This window comes from Oreochromis aureus, linkage group 7 (genome assembly GCF_013358895.1).
Source record: "Oreochromis aureus strain Israel breed Guangdong linkage group 7, ZZ_aureus, whole genome shotgun sequence".
In the NCBI taxonomy this organism is placed as follows: domain Eukaryota; kingdom Metazoa; phylum Chordata; class Actinopteri; order Cichliformes; family Cichlidae; genus Oreochromis; species Oreochromis aureus.
Genome location: NC_052948.1, coordinates 25,477,860 through 25,497,690, shown reverse-complemented (window position 1 = coordinate 25,497,690; position 19,831 = coordinate 25,477,860). Strand labels below are relative to the sequence as shown.

Genomic DNA, 19,831 nt, shown 5'->3' with positions numbered 1-19,831 from the left:
ACAGGCTACCTGAACATAAAAGGCAAATTATTCAGAGGGAATTGGCTGAAATACTGAAAATGGGAGTAAGAAGAGAAGGAGGAGCTGTGTATGGCCAGCTGGAAAGTTGGTGGACAGGGTGCCGAACCATGAAAACTACATGTGTGCAGCATGAATAGACACTGCTGAAATTGATCACAATAACAGTATGTCAGGTTCCAGTCTTTACAGTGTTTATAAAACTCTTTTTATTCAATAATTAGTCATTATTATATCTGGCTCTCTTCCACAGCATGTCTTTGTCCTGTCTTCCTTCCCTCAGCCCAACTGGTCATGGCACATGGCCACCCCTCCCTGAGCCTGATTCTGCTGGAGGTTTCTTCCTGTTAGATTTTCCTTTCCACTGTTGCTTAAAGTGCTTGCTCATAAGGGGTTATATTGTTGTTGGGGTTTTCTGTTTTTTGTATTATTGTAGGGTCTCTACCTTACAATATAAAACGCTGGCAACTGTTGTTGTGATTCGGTGCTATATAAATAAAACTGAATTGAATTTAACTGAAATTGGGTGAATTAGACTTGTATATCACTTTTCTACTTTAACTGAGAACTCAAAATGCTTTTTACTCCAACCAGCTGCAAGGATTTAATGAAAGAGCTTTTTTACTACCGTATAATGCAGCTGTGGACACTAGGTAATGTTAGAATCGCTGTCACTAATTTATGTCAGTGTGACTGATTCAAAGATAATACACGGCAAATATCCTATGCCAATTTAAACCCAGATAAGAGGCATTTACATTTAAAACTAAATGTAAAATATATTTATGGCATATGGTGGCAACAGACTGATGTTGCAGTAGGAAAAAATGTGAGCTGAGGCCCTTCCCCCCCAATCAAAATGGAAATCAATGACAATGAGTAAGTATTTAGTGGTTCGTGGATATGCTTCCTAATGTAACAGGTGCCCTAACTGCTGCCTGAGGCGCTTCCTGAGCCCGCTTGCACTAAAATCCACAGAGGGAGCACAGCCACAAGAGTTATTAAAAGGTCTGCTAAAACATCAAAACAGAAACAACACAGCATAGCATTGATGCATAGTTCTCTCTTTTCTTCATCCTCTGCCCCTACCTCTACTGTTATGGCCTGCAGTTTAAATTTACAGAAATACACACACACAGATAATAAAGTGTAATGCGCAAATTCAGACAGAGAAGAAAACATTAAATATCTACCTGAGGTCACAACCCCAATGGGGGATTGCAAATCAGACACCAAACAGATTTTACATCTGATAGATTAAAGCATTTAAAACAAAGGGGTTGTTCCAGTCTATCACAAAGTAAAGAGAAAACCATTCCCGCTCAAATTAAGATATACGGCTAATTTAGAATCACCAGGTAACCTAACATGCATATCTTTGGACTGTAGGAGGGCAGGCAGTAGTAGTAGTAGTCACATTAGTTAGGCGTGTGTGATTAAATGTTACTCATTGATAACAGCAAATGTAATGTTTTAGTTAATATTATAATCTTGATTATTTATGGTGAAACATCATGGAGTTATTGAAATTAAAAATAATTCCCAAGAAAAATGTTTTAATGTTTTTTTCAAAGAAGAGAGCGGTAAGGGACACAGAATCACAGGGTGTCCCTGACTGGCGTTTTTGTTTGTTTGTTTTTTAAACAATCAAGCTCAACTTGCAAGGGCAACCAACAGTCTTTAGGAGTCTTCAAGAGGCCTTCAGGTGGAGAGGGGGGCAAAAAGAGCCCCAGGACGCAGTGAACTCAAGTGCCTTGAAAAGAACAGCAGCAATTGGGTGACTAACATAAAGACCAAAGACTATTACCAAGACCCAGGCAGCCATCTACAGTATTTCAACTAATGATGAGATACAAGAACAGTTGAGGATCATAAAGAATAATGTGTTATTTTTTTTTTTACATTTTTTGTTACATTAGTCCCTTTTACTTTTCTCACTCAATGTCAGCTGAGATAAGCTTCAGAACTCAAGAGCCATATATTGGACAAGCAGTTAAGAAAATTGATGTAGGGATGATTAGTGTTGCTTTTTAAATACAAAAATATATGAGTCAACATATATAAAAAGTTCTGAAGAATAAATTAAAGACAAAGCTTCAAAGAACTGTCAAATTGCAAATATGAAACAGAATTTTTGCATTAATGCCTAATGCTAATGTATACACAAGATTAGTTACTGGTCCTTACATAAATGCAGGCTCCATCTTCTGTGAGCAGCAGGTTACAGGGGTGCAGATTGTCCTTATGAACTGTGGGAGATTTGCCCACAGTGAAGCCAGAGGCCGCCACTACATCCTGTAAGAAAACACAAGATTAAAAAAAAAAAAACAACCGGAGAAATCAGGGATTTAAACCAAGGGAGCTGAGAGACAAATATACAACTTTTCTTCCAGAGGGAGAACTGGAGCAGCAAATATTGCGCCCTGAGAGACTTTTGTGTTGGGAGCAAGACGTCAACACATCTCACAGATGATAAGCTGGTGTGAAAAGTGTAGATTGTCTTTTGTTTGGCGTGTCAGCTACCGCAATATGGCTTCAAAGCCTCCCCTCAGGGCTGACAAGGGGACAGCAGATACTCTGAATAATCATGTTACAGAGACACAGCCTGACAAAATCTCTGGGATATATGGCTGAGTGCAACAGCTCAAGCTGAGATGACTTCCTGCCTTCAACAAGCTTTATGGGAGAGCTTTGAGTTCCATGAAAATGCTACTGTGAGGAAACCAGAAACATAGTAATATGCTGCTGGGGAGGATTATCCTTGATGTACTCAATGTCTCTGCCCTGGACACAAACAAATTCAACTCTGCAAAAACATCACAGATGTTATACAGTGCAGTATCATAGCAGACTGTCACAGTGAGCTGGAGCAACACTGACAGGAGCTAATCGAGCTATTTTAGTGTTACACTTGAAAAATGAGGAACTAATCAGCTGCTCACCATTAAAGTCTACTCTTTAAAGCTATTTAAAGTGTTAGAATCCAGTCTTCAATATTACCAAATTCGTCCTGGAGACATGACAAGTCTTTGCTCTTGGCAAATATTTGTTATTACAATAAAATAAAATTCATAAGATAGCATTGATAACGTATACTTTGTTCTGTATTTTTTAGAGCATAAGATATTCCATTATGTCACACCATCAGAGGCACAAACACAACTCACCATTGATTTCTTCAAATACTCTATGTGCAAATTGATTTAGCTAATCAAAACAAAAAAGAAATAATGTTATATTCATCCACAAATCACATGAATCCCCCTCAGCTCATTACACATTTAAGTAACAGGTTTGAAAGAAAAAATATAATTTCCATTTGGAAATAACATAATACAACTCGTTACAAAACTTGCTCTTCATTCAACACTCTGTAAGTGACAGTTCTTAGTTTCAAATGAGCAGCGTATTAACCACCTTCTCTTTGGTGGGAAGGAAAAACCCAGTTTTAACAGGAAAAAACCTCTGGCAGAACCAGGCTCAGAGAGGGGCGGCCATCTGCCACGACCGGTTTGTGGTGAGAGGAGGAAGACAGTACAAAAGACATTGTGTAGGAGAGCCAGTGATTAATCATAATAATTAGACCAAGATAAAAGATGGGTGAGGGTCGGCAGTTTCTAAACCAATCATCTACCAGTATTCCATGAATGTATTTACTGTCGGGGTTAGTTTTTACTGAATAAAAGTATTAAAATATATATTTTCTTAGAAAGTAACATCATAGATAATTTGAATAACTTCATAAACAACAAAAAAAATATTATTATGCATAGTTTCATTTGGTCTCTAACAGTTCAGTGCGGCAATCATTGGTAAATCCCAACCCCTGCATTTAAGTGTTCACTAAAGACTAATAACAACAGCTAGAACAGCTCGAGTCTCTTTAAATAAAAACCAAAGCCAAATCTTTTTGGTCAAAAATGCGATATGGCTTGTGTTCCTTAGACTTTGTGAAGACATTTGATGTGAACATTATTTTAACATTTTTTTAAATGGTGTAATGAGCCTGTTAATCTATTTTGTTAGGTTATATGACTCATGGGCAGACCCAAGAATTTCTAGCCAACTGGTTGTCATCAGGAGCTAATTATAAAGGCCATTATAAAGCCCTGACATGTTTTTCTCTTGCTACTCTTCACATGGTAAACAGCCTCCCAGTCTGATTGACTCTCAAGCACACACCTCACCACGGTTTACTGATTTATGACCCGTTTCTACCTCTTGCAAATAAAATAGTTAATGCATACCTTAGTTGTGTGAACTCCCCATTTTGTTGCAAGGTAGAGCCACTTGTAACAATGGCAAAACAGAACTGACTGGAAACAGCAAATATACAGTTAGGTCGATAAATATTTGGACAAAGATACCTTTTTTTTTCTAATTTTGGTTCTGTACATTAACACAATAAATTTTAACTTAAACAACTCAGATGCAGTTGCAATTCGGCTTTAATTCAGTGGGTTGAACAAAAAGATTGCATCAAAAATGTGAGGAACTAAAGCATTCTTTCATCAGATGCTGGGTTTCCTCCTTTCTAACGCTCTGCCAGCCTTTACTGCAGCGGCTTTCAGTTGCTGTTTGTTTCTGGGCCTTTCTATCCAAGGTTTAGCCTTCAACAAGTGAAATGCTCAGTTGGGATCAGGTGACTGACTTGGCCATTCAAGAATATTCCACTTCTTCACTTTAATAAACTCCTGGGTTGCTTTGGCTGTATATTTTGGGTCATTGTCCATCTGTATAATTAAACTCCACCCAATCAATTTGACTGCATTTAGCTCAATTTGAGCAGACAGTATGTCTCTGAGCACCTCAGCTGCTTCTGTCCTGTGTCACATCATCAACCCTGTCATGCATGATTTATGACAACCTCAATCAGGGTTTTTTTTAAGTATTTTTATTCATCTTTAGTATACCATCAACACTGACACAAATACAATAAAAACAGCCTTTGAATAGCTGTCCACTGTAGTGACCACTATGCATAAAAGGGTTAATAAACACTAGTGTCGCTGGCAGCCATAGATGCCCAAACCATCACACTGCCTTCGCTGTGTTATGATGCGGTATGCTTTGGATTGTGAGCTGTTCCAGGCCTTCTCCAAACTTTTTTCTTGCCATCATTCTGGTAGAGGTTGATCTTGGTTTCATCTGTACTGTGCTGGCTTTTTTAGATGTTTCTAGCACAGTCCAATCTAGCCTTTCTATTCTTGAGGCTTATGAGTGGCTTTCACCTTGCAGTGAATCCTCTGTATTTACTTTCATGCAGTTTTCTCTTTATAACAGACTTGGATATAACACTTGGTTGGCTGTTGTAAAGGATTTTCTCTTTACCATGGAAACGATTCTGTGTTTGTCCACCACTGGACGTCCAGGGGTTTTGTTGTGTTGCTGAGTTTACCAGTGCTTGCTTTCTTTCACAGGATGTACCAAACTGTAGATTTTTTTTCCCTCTCCTAATATTGTAGCAATACCTTAGATGGGTTTCTTTTGTTTCCACAGCTTAAGGATGGCTCGCTTCGCCCGCATGTTGTCTGTTCATTGCAAAAATCTTCCAATTGCAAGCACTACACCTCAGATCAACTCCAGGCCAGACTCTGCTTAATGTCTACACATTATGTTCATGTTCCTTATATAACTATAACTGGAATATTTTTCAATAAACAGGTAAAAGAAACAAAACTTGTATCAGTGTCCAAATAAATACGATCCTAACTGTATGGTAAAATTATCGTTGCTATTAGTGGTGCTACAGTCAATCAGCCATTTGACGGGGGTGGGAGTAAAGCAGTAGCAGGCAAGAGATTAATGCAATATTTTACAGGAAGCCAGTGAAGCTGTTGAAGAACAGCAGTAATATGTTCTATGGAAGGGTTCTAATAATGACACGAGCAGCTGCATTTTAGAGGAGTAGAAGATTACTATTATGTACGTGAAAATATGAAGACTGAGTGGTATTATTGATATGTATATCAAAATTTAAGGAGCTATCAAAAACAACACTAAGCCCTTAACCTGGGAGGAAGGAGGGATTTAGAAATTGCTTAGAATTCCTTAGTTTTTCAATGTAAATAATACAAACTTTAAAATGCAACACTTATTTCACCATCTCTTTCAGCCGTGATGCTTTGTGAAGACAAAAGTCTAAAATGACTTATTTTTGAAGATTCAGAGACCTACCCCTTGGTTGGCAGATTGACTGAAGTTCTTGGCCAGTGATCCAAACAAGACAACATTGACAGATGAGTTCTGAGATGAGCTGTTCGGCATGGAATCTTCTTCTGGAAAACATAATACGAATGTGTTAAAACTGGAAAGAATAAGGGAAAAGGTAAATTCAAGGTGCTGAGTTGCAGGGGCAGCAGTCCAAGTACAAAGCCAATAGCAAAGGTGACAGTAGTAGCACTGATCAACCTGTAAATACACAGCTTTGCTTTCTCGCTCTTCACCAAATTCATGTAGTTGCATCAATTCATTTTTCAATCTTCTGTTCCACTCTTCCTCTACACATGAACAGGAAGCTGAGATACTGTATGTGGACTCCTCCACCTGAGGCAGAAACTTCGAAACCCTAAGTGAGCAAATCCACTCTTTTCCAAATGAGAACACTGAATTCAGGCCCAATGAAAGATGAAGATGAATCAGCAATTAGAGGTATTTATAACCATGCATTTGTGGACATGGGTCTCATGGTAGAATTCCTTTGATTGTTTATGTTATGTACAGCAACTATAGCTATAGCTACACTATTAGGCTACTTGAATTACTAGTTATAGTTACATTGGGAAACTATTGTAATAGATGCCTAAAGAGGATATGCTCGTTCTCTTTGGTGTGTGCGATAATAAACTGAATTTCTTCATATTCTGAATCGACTGCTGCACAAAACAAGAAATCTGTTTAGTCATCTGTACTTAAACAGTGTCCTAATAATTATAAAATGAAAAAAATAAAATAAAACTCAAACACTTATATATAATGTGAAGTGCAAAAGTCTCTCTAAACTCAACCACTACATTATCATAAACACATGGAGGCTAATGGGAATCGTAAGGCATGACAAAATATGTACGTATTGGAATTTATTGATGGACAGCTAATACTTGTTTAAACATTACCTTGGATGACCATCTTCAGGATAAAACTGTCATCGTTCAATGACACTAGCGGCCCCTTGTGAACCACTTTCCCCTGTAAATTGAAAAAAAAAAATACTGATGTGAAAATGAACTCAAAAGCATTTTGCTGTGACTGAAGTTCTGCAAAATTTCCTGTCAATATATCAAAGCCACATCAGAAAACCAAGCAGTGTTAATAAGACCTTAAGAAATGGGCCGGAGGACAAAAGGTGATTATGCTTATAACCCTGCTATGCTCTAAATCATGAAAAGATGGAGACTGGAAGCTAGAAAGTGAGAAAAATGCACTCAGTGAACAACTTTGCATGACTCAAAACAGACTTGCTGCGCAGTAGGCTGCACAAAATATCTTTTAGTTCATCTGTGCTTAATTCTTTATTTTAAATATATAGTTAAATATACATGTTACCGTGATTTAGGTCTTAAATCAGTTTTTATACACAAGGGCATAAAGAAAGGTTTTTGTTTGGGGGGGTTCTTACAATTAATTCAAAACTGTGAACTTTTCACCTTATCTATATTCATTTCAGGTCTTATTTGCTTTAATTCTAATGATTCCAAATTATTGCTCATTATAGCTGGGTGCTGGCAGAGTGCTATATCAAAGCGTTTTAATTGCAAAATGCCTGGAAGAGAAATGTGTGCTAGGAAAATGTGAAAAGGCAACAGAGATGATTTCAGTCTTGACAGGATTGTCAAGAAAGGTCAATTCAAGAAACTAGGAAGCTTCATAAGGAGTGGACCGAGGCTGGTGTCAGTGCATCATGAACCACCACGTACAGAACGGGGCTTCTTCAGGAAAGGAGCTACAACTGCTGCATTCCTAATATCAAGTATCTTTGTAGATTTGTTTCTAAATCAAGGTCCTAGAGTCTGGGTGAAGATTGAAGATGTACAATTTACTTTTATCTGAAAAGACTTTGAACCTCTGAGCAACAGTCTATTTTTTCATCTTAGAGTCCAAGGTGTTTGAATTTCAGTGTCACAATTCCAGTCTGTGATGATTTGAGCTTTATAGAAATGCCAACTTCATTTTCCAGCAAGACTTGGTGCCTGCCCACAGTGCCAAAACTTCTACCAAATTTACCATGTTGTTACAGTGACTGGTCTGCCAGCTTGCATGACCTGAACCCCACAGGGCCTCTATGGAGTACTGTCAAGAGGAAGATGAGTAAATGCCAACTTCAAAATAAAGAAGAGCTAAAGGCCGTTATCGAAGCAACCTGGCCTTTAGTAACATCTCAGCTGTGCCACAAGGTCATGGCACACCACACTGAGGTAGTCATTTGTGGCAAAGGAGTCCCAACCAAGTAGCAAGTTTATAAATGAACATCTACACAAGGCATTTTGTAGAGGCTATAGTGCCCCTGGCAGTCTTGAAGCAACAACAGTAATCTATGCATTTCAACTTTTTTTAATATAGCATTTTTTCTTGAAATAGCATTACAACTTTACAACTCAACTTTAACAACTAAACTGAATTTATTCTCAAAATGATCAATAATATTTTTTTCTTAAAGTGCCCCTACTACTCCTTTGTAGAAATTTGACATTTCTATATTGTAATCCTTTTCTGATTTATATTAGGAAATATTCTAATAATCTGAGATACTTGATTTTTGATTTTCATGAGCCACAATGATAAAAATTTAAATAGATATACAACACAGATATATGAATAAACTCAGATGCAACTTCCAGGTCAAGTCTATTAGTTACATTAATACACTTTCCAGAGCTAGGACTATACATGCTTTGCGAACAATCGACCCCAACTCCTTTATGTAATCTTTAAGATTGTAGGTTTTTATGCTGAGTGAGTCTGGGTGGTTGTAGGTATGGAGGCAGAGCAGGTCATCTGCTACTTGGAAGGTTGGTGGTTAAATCCCTGCTCCAGTCTGCATGCCTTAAGCAAGATACTAACTGGATGCATCCATCGGAGTATGAATGTTAAACAGAATGCAATGTGATGTAGAAAAAAGGTGCATGTGAGAATGAGAGATGCTCAGGTAGAGTAGAAAAGTGGTATATAAGAACCAGTCCATTTACCATCATTACACAATGTTCATTCTGCTAAAGCAGTACAAAGCCATTATTGCTTGGGACACACAGATCTTATTTGTGTACACACAAACACACACATGTTCATGGGCACTTTATACATTTTGTTTTTGGGCTTGCTGTAACAGACCTTGACTATTTTGTCTGTGACATCTGTGCTGGTGGTGATGAGAGAGATGGGAATCCTGGTCAGATGTGCTGGTATCTGAGGCCCCGTACCCTCCAACAGCACATGGACAGGCATGACATCAAGGTGAGACCTGAGAGGCTGAGATAGAAAAAAAAATAAAATAAAAAAGGACAAGTTCAGTATAATTCCAGTCTGCTACCAATCCAGTTGACAAAAGTGAATGTCAGCAGCTTCAGACCTGAATGTGTCATCTGCCCAAGAGCAAAGAACCCACAGCAGCTGACAGACACTGATCCACTGTGTGAGCGGTTTGTTTAAAGTCTGGTTACCCTCCTCTACCACAGACAACTCATTACCTGAACATACCTGTGACAGGTACCACCAGATCCATGTCAACAGTACAGCAGAAGGATTCAAATCTGTTAGGCATTTCAGAGAAAAACTCGGGAAAAGTATTGGCCCTGTTCATAGCAGGTAACATGTTGCTTCATGTCAGAGCTGGTTAGTTTTATCTCAGGCACATTTGACTGGCGAGTCCCTTGGTGGTACCCTCACCAAGAGAGGACAGCAAAGCAGGAACAGCCTGCGAGGCAGACGAGCTGTTCAGCAGAGCGTGTGCTCAACTGCTCAGTCAGGTGGAAACTCAGCAAGGGCAAAAAAAAAACCCAACATCAAATAAAACTCTCTGATTTAAACCCAAGGGGTGGAGCTTGAGGCCTGAATTAGTGCAGCATGAGTGATTTATTCATGAGTTCAGAGCCGCTCTGTGTTCACAGGCTCACCTACACCTGTAGGTTCATCAGCCTGGACTGTGCCACGGCTACTCATCTGGCAGCTCAGTTCAAACACCAAAAAATAGTCCATATTTTTTATTTAACTGGTTAATGCTGCACACCACTACAAATCATGTAAAAATATCAAAGACTAAACTGTGCACTCTTCTTTATGGTGTACGCGAGGTTTACACGCAAACTCTGGTATACAAATAGGGAATTTTAGAAGTCAAAATGGGTTGAGTCCATAAATGCATTTACTTGTTCCGTTTCATATACATTTACCAGCAGCGTCAGGCATCATTTACTCCAAGAAGGAGAAGGTAAGTACAGTAAGCAGGGATTTCTATTTAGCAACTACGAAATCTCCAAAACATAAACCTAACCTTGTTCTTCGCACAACCTTTACACCAAAGACCAGAACCATTAAAGAAATAATTTTAAAACATTGGCATATCCCTCAAAATGACCCAAACTTATTAGGTACCTTTAAAGAACCACCAATGATAACCTACAGGAGAGGAAGGAATATTAAAGATAGGCTTGTTAGAGCTTGCCAGGACCCGAATACTCCAGATAAAACCCTGATAAGCCATAACCTACAAGGTAATTTCAAGTGTGGGGCATGCATTAATTGTCAATACACCAAAAATGTTAAATCATTCAAAGACCCTATAGGTGACAAAACCATTGCCATAAAGGGCTTTATCACATGCAGAACTAAAAATGTAATCTACATGATACAGTGCCCATGCAATAAAATACATGTAGGAGAAACATCCCGCCCCCTGAAAGATCGAATTAATGAACACAGAAGTTCGATCAAGAGGAATGATCTAACCAGCCCTGTTACAAGACACTTCAATGATAAACATCCAAATTCACCATTATTTTTTCTAGGCATTGAAGCCAATAAACTAAACCAGAGAGGTGGTAATATTAATTTTATCCGGAAAAAAAGAAAAGCATTTTGGATATTCTGCTTTAAGAGTCTGCACCCCAGAGGTATCAATGAGGATTTTTCTATCAATGAGTTTTTGTGAACTGAACCTTTTTTATTTTTTTATGTTTTTATTCTAATTTTATCACATCTCATCTTAAGTCCACGCTTTAAGTCTACATTTTAGAGATTTTACATTTTAGAGACATAAATTAGGACCTTTTAACAAATGTGTTCACATGTGATGATGTCCTCTTGTTTTTTAATTCAACTGCGTATGTATTTCAACTTAATTCAACTTCTTATGTATTTTGCAGATGTGTTATTTTGAGACAGGTGGGGATTATGTCTCCTCCCCCCGTCCTCATCATTAATGATCTAGTCCAGTATTTACTTGGGCGTGACTTAACCAATTAACCAATACCTACGCATTATATGTCAGCTGACCTATCTATGAAGTTTTGATTGGTTAATTTGAATTTTTTTCTGTTTTCTGTCTTGTACTTAAGCAATTTTTTACAATGTTTTACTATGACCCTGATGAAGGCCACAAGCCAAAACGCGTTGGTCAATTATTAAAGTTGTTCATCTTCCCTTAAGTGTTGCTGGAGTTCCTGCATTGTGAAGGCATCATTTACTCCCATTGGTAGTTGTTTTATCCTTTGCCACAAAGCTGAGCAAACTTTCAGCCAGGACCCGTCCAGTCTCATGAGCTATATATTAATGAGACAAGGAGTGGCAGCTGTGCTGGCAGATTTTCAGCTACTTTTAAATGGTAAAATTTATGAGGGGGTTGTTATTGTTATTTGGGTTACTTATTTAGCACTTTCACCTAGAAAAAAAAAATCTGATTGTCCTAAATCTTAGCCTGACAAATAACCTTCATACAACAGACTTAAAAACAAATAACCTCCACAGTAGTAATTAAAAACTAAAACTAACACTGAAACAAATAAAAGCCAAACATTTTTCAAACCATAAAACTAAACAAATGAGTAAAGTTACTCTGGAAACTAAGTGAACCCAAACTGGATTGAAAATAACATTTTAAGACAAAATAAAGCCTATTAACAAATGTAGCATCACCTCTAAAAAGAACAATAAAAGTCAAGAGGAGAATTTACTAATAGTGATTACTGCCTTTACTTTTCTACATAAACAAAATGTTATGCATTTAAATAGTTGGTTGTTTTTATTTCCTACAAATGAAAGAACAGGCCTGCAGTTTTGTGATGAGTTCATTATGACAGCTGTATACAGCTAGTCTTGTTAGTCATCCTCAGTCTGCTCTGACAGGAGGAGTATTCACCGACAAAGAAGCAACACAGAGCCCACCAGCCGGCTGCCAACAGTCAGCTGCACCGGGACAACAGCTGATCCCTGCCAAATGTAGGAATGGCCATCCCATCTAGACGACAGCCTTCCTATTGCTCAGAGCATCACTGAAAACTCCTAAACATGAACCACCTAATACCAGCTCACCGCTGAACAATAAACAGAGTGTGGCAGAAGTACATTGAAGACATGACTGCTGGGGTGGGAGGATGCTCAGTATTCACACAGTAAAATATAGGTACTGACTGACCCCCCTCATAAGCCATTGTGATTTACTGAAGTATGACTGAGCCAAACACTGTATCCTATAGGGGCTTTTATCAAGTTAGAGGAGCCGTTTTTGAGTGCTGAGCACATGAAGTGTGTTGAGAACAATAGTGCTGAAAGAACACAGTTTATAAAAATCACTTAAAACTACACTCCAGTAGTGAGTCACGGGCTCTCTGTGGACATGCAGGGAAAGACTGGACGCATCCACGCCTGCCATCTCAGATAAAGATTCTTTTCCACAAGCAAAAACTAAATTAATTAAATAAAAAAATAACAAAGACAATAATTTTTCACTACACATTGTAGGGCTGCACGATTTTGCATAAAATGAGAATCACGATTTTTTTGCTTAGAATTGAGATCACGATTCTCTCCCGATTTTCTTTTCCAATATAAATATTTATTGCACTTATTAACTGCACATCAACTTCATAACAGTTGAAACTGAACATAAAAACAATAAATAAACATAAAAACAATAAATGCCTCACATTTTGTTGTTGCCGCAAAATGTTGTACTGCTTGAAATTCCGTCTCCACCGTTGCTCGACACTGCGTGTATAGAGCAGGTAGTGCAACAATAGAAAAATAGTTGCGGGACGGCACTGCGTAGCGTTTGTCTAGGGTGTTGATGATTTTCCTAAATCCCTTGTTTTGCACAGTGTTGATGGGAGCCATATCTTTGGTCAGGTGATAAGTAATAGCCTCCGTAATTTCTTTGTGCCTGCGGGAGTTCGACGTGTATAGGGAAGCGCTGTATAAGGTTCCCGTTACTGATGTTTGGGTGGTTGACCGGGACAAATTTTCTCCTGTCACTTTCTCGTCATCCCTGACGTGTTCTCCGTTGTTTTTTCCCTGCCAATTTGAGCATCACGGCACAGCTTCTGTATCACGTGGTATAAGGCTCCGCCCTTGTCATTTGTTGAGCAGGAAGAGTGAGCGCTTGTTTTCATGCAGATTACGTCCCGGATCAAAATGCGGTACAATCGTCGTCGTCTTTTTTTTTTTTTTTTTTTAAATCGTTGTCATTTGGAAATGGGATCGCACATAAGTATGAATCGAGATCGCGATTTTCTAACGATTAATCATGCAGCCCTAACACATTGTATAACCTGATACCAGACACTGAATTCCTGACTTGCTCGAGTTATTATTTTTAAATTGACAATGAATCAAATGGCCACTCATCTAAAAAAAAAGTAAAAGAATTTGATTCTTTAGTTCCCTGAGCTTTATGAAGCTTTTTAAGTCCCTTTTAGCTCAATTTTTCGTATATAGCGATATCTGTCTCACAAAAGCTACGATGGAACTAAAATGATCTATTCAAGAACAAACAGCAATCTGATGTGAATCATCTAGCAGCTCTATTCAGTATTTTAAAACTAGACTTAAAACGTATTTTTATTCATTGGCATTTGAGTCTGTCTGATTTGCCTTTATCAGTTTAGCACCTACTACAATGTATTTGACTTCTTTCTTATCAATTCCCTTATTTATTTTTATTTATTCTGTCTTTTTTATAGCACTTTGGTCAATGAGATGCGCTTAAATGTGCTTTATAAAAAACAAATTTGAGCATCTGTGTATAGAAATGAATACTATATTAAAAATACCAAGCCTCAGCTTTAATTTATGTAGGTTTAAATCACTATTTAAAGAGCAGTGTGGCTCATCCAAACCATTTTGAAACAGACTCACTCACTGCATGCACAGGTTATTGAGCTGGTAAAGCATGAGACAGGTCAATGATATCAAGGTCAATAGACAGAAGTATTTCTGGATGGAGGCTAGCAGGTTCGAAAGCAGCAGACCAACCTAAGCTTAGGTGGCTATACAAGGGTATCTAAAAATCTCAACAATATGATTTACAATATAGAGAAGCCCTTTAAATTCATTTCCTATTAAACATATACAGTGATACTGTATATATAGCAAAATAATGTTGGAAAGCTATGTGCTGGGAGCATATAGACACTGCAGCAGTAGAAGCAGTTTTCCTTTCCTCTTTTTTAAAGAAAAACACAGTCACACAGTCACACTATGTTGTCTTTTTAGAAAGATCATCAGCTGTTAAGAAGTTTAAACTGTACTTAAACTAACAATAATTCTGTTAATGTTATCTTCATTTCACTTTTCTCATATCTTCTTGGGCCTGCTCCATATGTCTGTGGGGGAGACAAGCTTATTATATAGAGGAAGCCAAAGCCAAAATGCCCTGAACTATACATACACTAATTAACTTGACAAAGTCCCTAAAATTTTATATACACGTAGTTTTTAGTTTTGTTGGTTTTAATACTTAAAATTGTTAATTTCTTCACTTTCATCAAGCTGCAGCCACATGAAAGCAAAATGTCCTCACTGTCTCATAAGCATGCCCAGCAGGAGGTCACCAGACACACACCAGGCAAACTATGGCACAGCGAGTGGTCACCACTTAAAAAGCCTGGGGAACTTGACTTTTCCTCCCTTCAGGTGGGTGAAAAAGGATGAGTGAGCTCTTTTGCTCTTTCACAAAGATTTAGTGATAACATCAGGTTAAATGTGAACAGCTATTTATTGTTTGCTACAAATTTAGATTCATTGTGGTAAAGAGGGTCACATATATGTGCAAGTTCATATGGGCGCACTCGTGCTTTTGTAAATGAATTATCAAATTATCAAAGTTTCTTCTTTGAGAATGTTTTATTAGTAGGGACTACCACTGACTACTAAACTGCCTAGTCACTATTCAGTTTACTCTCTGGTGGTTGCAATGAAGAAAAGCGAGCATGTTATTATTCTGAAGCTTGCCCTGTGCTTTATGAAAAATATTATTCTGCTGAAAACAAGACATTTTGATGGTGTAGATGTTAATGAAAATTCAATATCTAACCTGAAGGCCTACATCAGTGACTCAGAGTTTAAGGCACTTACAATGTAAGCATTGTCTGTTAATGGCCACCACCTGCTTCTGTAAAAGTAATCAACTTCAAATTTTCTGCAATGTGAAACTTCTGTCAAAGGGAGTCAAATCCGATAGATGGCTGAAGTTAGGAAGATGCTGCCTGCCACACACCTGGTGGAATTTTTGTAAGCGACAGTGCATTAGTTAATAAAATGCTAATAACAGAAACAGCCCGTATCCTGGAGAAGAGAAATGTCTTCCAACTGAACAGTCATTTGTCATAAGTCAATACAACAGTAACACACCACTCAAAACACAGTAAAACAAGTGCATCTTAAAGTGTCCATAAAACACTACATGTATTAAGGCTAATTTACACTGAACCCCTACTCTAAAAATACTCTCATCAATTTAACACTGTCGATGAAGCTAGGATTAAAAAAAGGGTTAAATGTAACATTTTTAGAGCATCTGTAGCACCATTTTGTGCCAGTACTGAATGTGACATCACTCGGTTGGTTGTTTACTGCTAATATACTTAGTTTATCTTAACTAACTTGTGACAGAACAATCAACTCAGTGAAAAAGACAGAAAACAACCCCAAAAAATTAACCCCCCAAAAAGGGGGACAGTATTGAACTTCATCTTGTGGGTCCTGTGAACCACTAGCGTGCAACTGACTCAAACAGCTCTCGCCCACAGTCCTTACTTATAAAGTCTATAAACAAATATGTACAATACAAACAAACCCAAGTATTGTGGCTAACAGGTGGATTCTCCCCTTTCAATGCAGCTAGCCAACAATGAAGAACCACTTACTGCTAAAGAGACAGAATAAGCAGACAGTTTATTCTTGGTTTTTAATTTAACAGTCATCGTTGCTGCCACGAACAGCAGAAAAGGTAACCTCTTAAGAGAGCTTCTTAGTTAGAGCTTCCTTGTTTTCCACCGAGTCATCAGTTCTGGCACAAGTTAGTAGTGTTACTTTTGACAACTAATTTTAATTTAGTTTTAATGACAGTCTTTTGACTAAAGTGTCATTTAGTTTTAGTCATAATTTAACCATCTAAATCCTTTTAGTATTTGTTGACTAAATATCATAAAGCTACAGTAGTTGATCTTGTTAGCTAAAATATAGAGTCTATTGTGTCTTTACCAGTGAGAGTTGCTCCAAAAGGTTTAAAAAGTGTCATATTTTCTTTTTGTTTTGTTTTTTAAACACCAAATATGAATTGTGTACATATGTTGACTCTTCTCTTCCTCCCAAGCATTCAAATTTTGTCACGTTTTCATGACAAACAAGGAGCATAGGAGCAAAGGAGCAAAGGAGCATAGGGACACCCCCCTCCCCCTCCCCCCTCCTCCTTTTTTTGAGGAAAACTATGACAGAAATTATTGGTCAGCGGAAATAACACTGCTAATTGGCTGCAACACTGCTACATTAGCTAATGTAAATTCTGTTAGCAGCAACCAACCAACCTAGTGACACTAGATTCTGTACTGTCAAAAGATGGTGTGCTACTTGTGCTAAAAACCTTAAACACTTATTTCCTAAATACAACTTTATGAAGAGTGGTAAATCTATGACAGTGTAAGATGTTAAATAATTCATTTAGTGTTTCATGTCCACTTTAAAGTATCATTAGCACTTATTACTACCCAGTATCATCCCTGCAAATTCACTTGTCATATTCCATGCCACAGTTCCTAGCTAATTAGGAGCAACAACGAATGTGAACAGTGAAAACATAGTCAGCTTTCCTCTCTACAAGAAACAAATGCAATTTTTGCACCTTTACTTCAAGAATGCCAGTACACACAGGCTATTTTTAAATATGCATGATGATACCCATTGAGAGGAGCACATCATTTTCAAAAATATATAATTCACTTAAATTATGGCTAATGGTCAATCTTTGGTTTATGTCAGTGTTTCATTTTTCGCTGAGCGAAATCAGTTTGCCTGAGCTTAAAGTTAAGATTCATAACTGAGTAGTTTTATTTAATTTTTATGTCTCAGTGGAGTATATCAGTATATTGTGGAGTATTCAGTATATTTGCAAATTAATCCTTTGGAAAAGACCAAATTATATCTTTTTAATATTTACTCAACTTTATTGTTAATACCTACTGTTTAATGTAAGTTTTGAGAGTCTAGGAATAATAGTATAAGATATAAAGTAATTACAACATTTCATCTGTTTTTCAATACACAGTGTGAGCTATGTATACAGGTCAAATGTTTTATTGAGAGAGATGAAGTTTATCCTTCAGTCCTGTAGGGACTCTTAATGCTTACCTGTATGAAGTTTGTTAGACACTATGAAGCAGATCATTGATGATATAAAAGAGCATATAATTCTATGGATGTTAGAAGGCAAATAATAATGGTCATGAATAAGACTAAGAATAAAGGTGGAGAGGTGTCCGTTAGCTCTAAAGGCATGAATAATAGAATGCTGGGCAGCACCGCTACATTTATAAGTTTATAATTACATGTATGTTACACAAATATATATGTTACTTGAAATAAATATTGATTATTCAATATTTATTTCAGTATAGTGGCATAAAGTTCAATACAATCTTCTAAGATCACACCAATGTAAATAATGAGTCTTTACTGAACTCTTTCCCAATAATTTCACATGGATGGCCATTTTATAGCCAAGCATTTTGCCAAAGTGATTACAAACACTTTCCTAAACAATCTGTTTTTTAAAGAAATCTAGTGATTAGGCGTATGACGAGCACTTTCAATTGTAAGTATTGATCACAATGAAATTAAGGGGGTGGCAGTAAAAACACACTGTGAGCTGAGCAGAGCTGTGACGTCATCAAACACTCCGCTCTTCCAATTGTAATGTTTGTGTAGAGTCCTCGGAAGTCTGGACTTCCAAGTAAACTTACCAAGTACAAACTTGCGTACTTGGGTATTCCAAACGGACTGTTGTACTGTAATATTATCTTCCGTTCAACTAATGTCACAGGGAATTAAGTTGTTAACGAGGTCGTTAGCTAGCAAACTTAAGCAAACACCACCACAAAGACTAGCAGCTTTGCTAGCATCCAGTTTAACGTGAACCCATAACCAGTTTAGCACAAACTCATAACCCATTTAGCACTTCTTTAAGGAAAATTACATACTTCTCATTGACCCTGCAACCTGGTGGATTAAGGTAGAAAACAAGGAAAAGCGAGAAATACGTTCTGTTTTTAAAAAATAATCCCTAACCAAACTCCACTCAGAAATGCTTCAATTTAAATTCTGTTGATCTGGACAACAACGCAATGAAACAGAAGATACTATACATATTTTTTTTTATAAATATATAGCTCGTACTGGGAATTTCGGGTAATATTCGACACATAATGGTGCACGTTTATGGCTTAAACGTTGGGAAGTTGTGGACACATGGAAGACAACGAGGATCTATATAGACTTGCTTTTCTTTACGTAAATAATACAACTGCCAATTTAGATGTCGATCGAACTCCAGAATGCAGTGTGCTTGTTATTGAAACATCTGGGAATGTGTTGTGTATGATGTACGTATTTACAATTGAGTAAGAAACTAAAACGCTATGAAAACTCTACACACGCCTTTTCCTAAGTACAACGACGTCAAACGCCCACTGAATAAACTATCTGCAAACTAATTAAAGTTAGTAAAAGAAAATCCGAAAGCGAATCTTAAGTAGTCATTATAATAAAAGAGCATACTACACGCTGTCAATAAACGTGAAAAACTTACCACAGCAGTTTTCCCTCGCTTCCTTTCGAATTGACAGGCTGATTCTGTTATGCGCATGCGTAGAAAATAACCCAGGTCACTGCATAAAAACGATCAAAGACGTAATAATTGAACCGTAACAGAAAATGTTGCTTGAAAAACTAAGAAAAAATCGAAGTCAGCTTTGAAATGCAAATAGAAAAACCTTTTTTTTTTAAAGCTATTGTTTAATCATTTTAAACTGCGTTTCAATTCCTGACAGTTAAAATACAAGCTGCTTTCAACACTCAAATTTAAAATTAACAATTCAAATTACACTTCATTATAATTTAAACATATCACAATCAAATATTTTCATTTTAAGTGAAAATTAAGGGATATCAATAAGAAAAGGCAGGGATAAGTGAAGTGGAAGTTATAAAAGTAAGTTAAGCATTTGATTTTCCACCATCACACTCAAGTCACCTTCTCCACACTCCACATTCTGCAGTTTCCATTCTACAACTTTTTTGTGTTTTGGCTTGGTCCTGTAGTACTATGTAAGTT

At 37.3% G+C, this 19,831-nt stretch overlaps 1 protein-coding gene across 2 annotated transcripts in view; it reads right to left on the bottom strand.

The window, feature by feature from the left end:
• Window positions 1-19,374, bottom strand: part of pot1 (protection of telomeres 1 homolog) — a 51,764-nt gene extending 32,390 nt beyond the window's left edge. For both annotated transcript variants that reach the window (XM_031738559.2, XM_031738560.2), the window contains exons 1-5: window positions 19,307-19,374; window positions 9,346-9,483; window positions 7,134-7,206; window positions 6,196-6,296; window positions 2,206-2,313 (exon numbers count right to left, since the gene is read on the bottom strand). In XM_031738559.2, the coding sequence (XP_031594419.2) occupies window positions 2,206-2,313; window positions 6,196-6,296; window positions 7,134-7,206; window positions 9,346-9,483; window positions 19,307-19,363 (477 nt within the window). In that variant the 5' untranslated portion in view covers window positions 19,364-19,374. The remainder of the gene's footprint in view (window positions 1-2,205; window positions 2,314-6,195; window positions 6,297-7,133; window positions 7,207-9,345; window positions 9,484-19,306) is intronic.
• Between the last annotated feature and the right edge of the window lie 457 nt (window positions 19,375-19,831).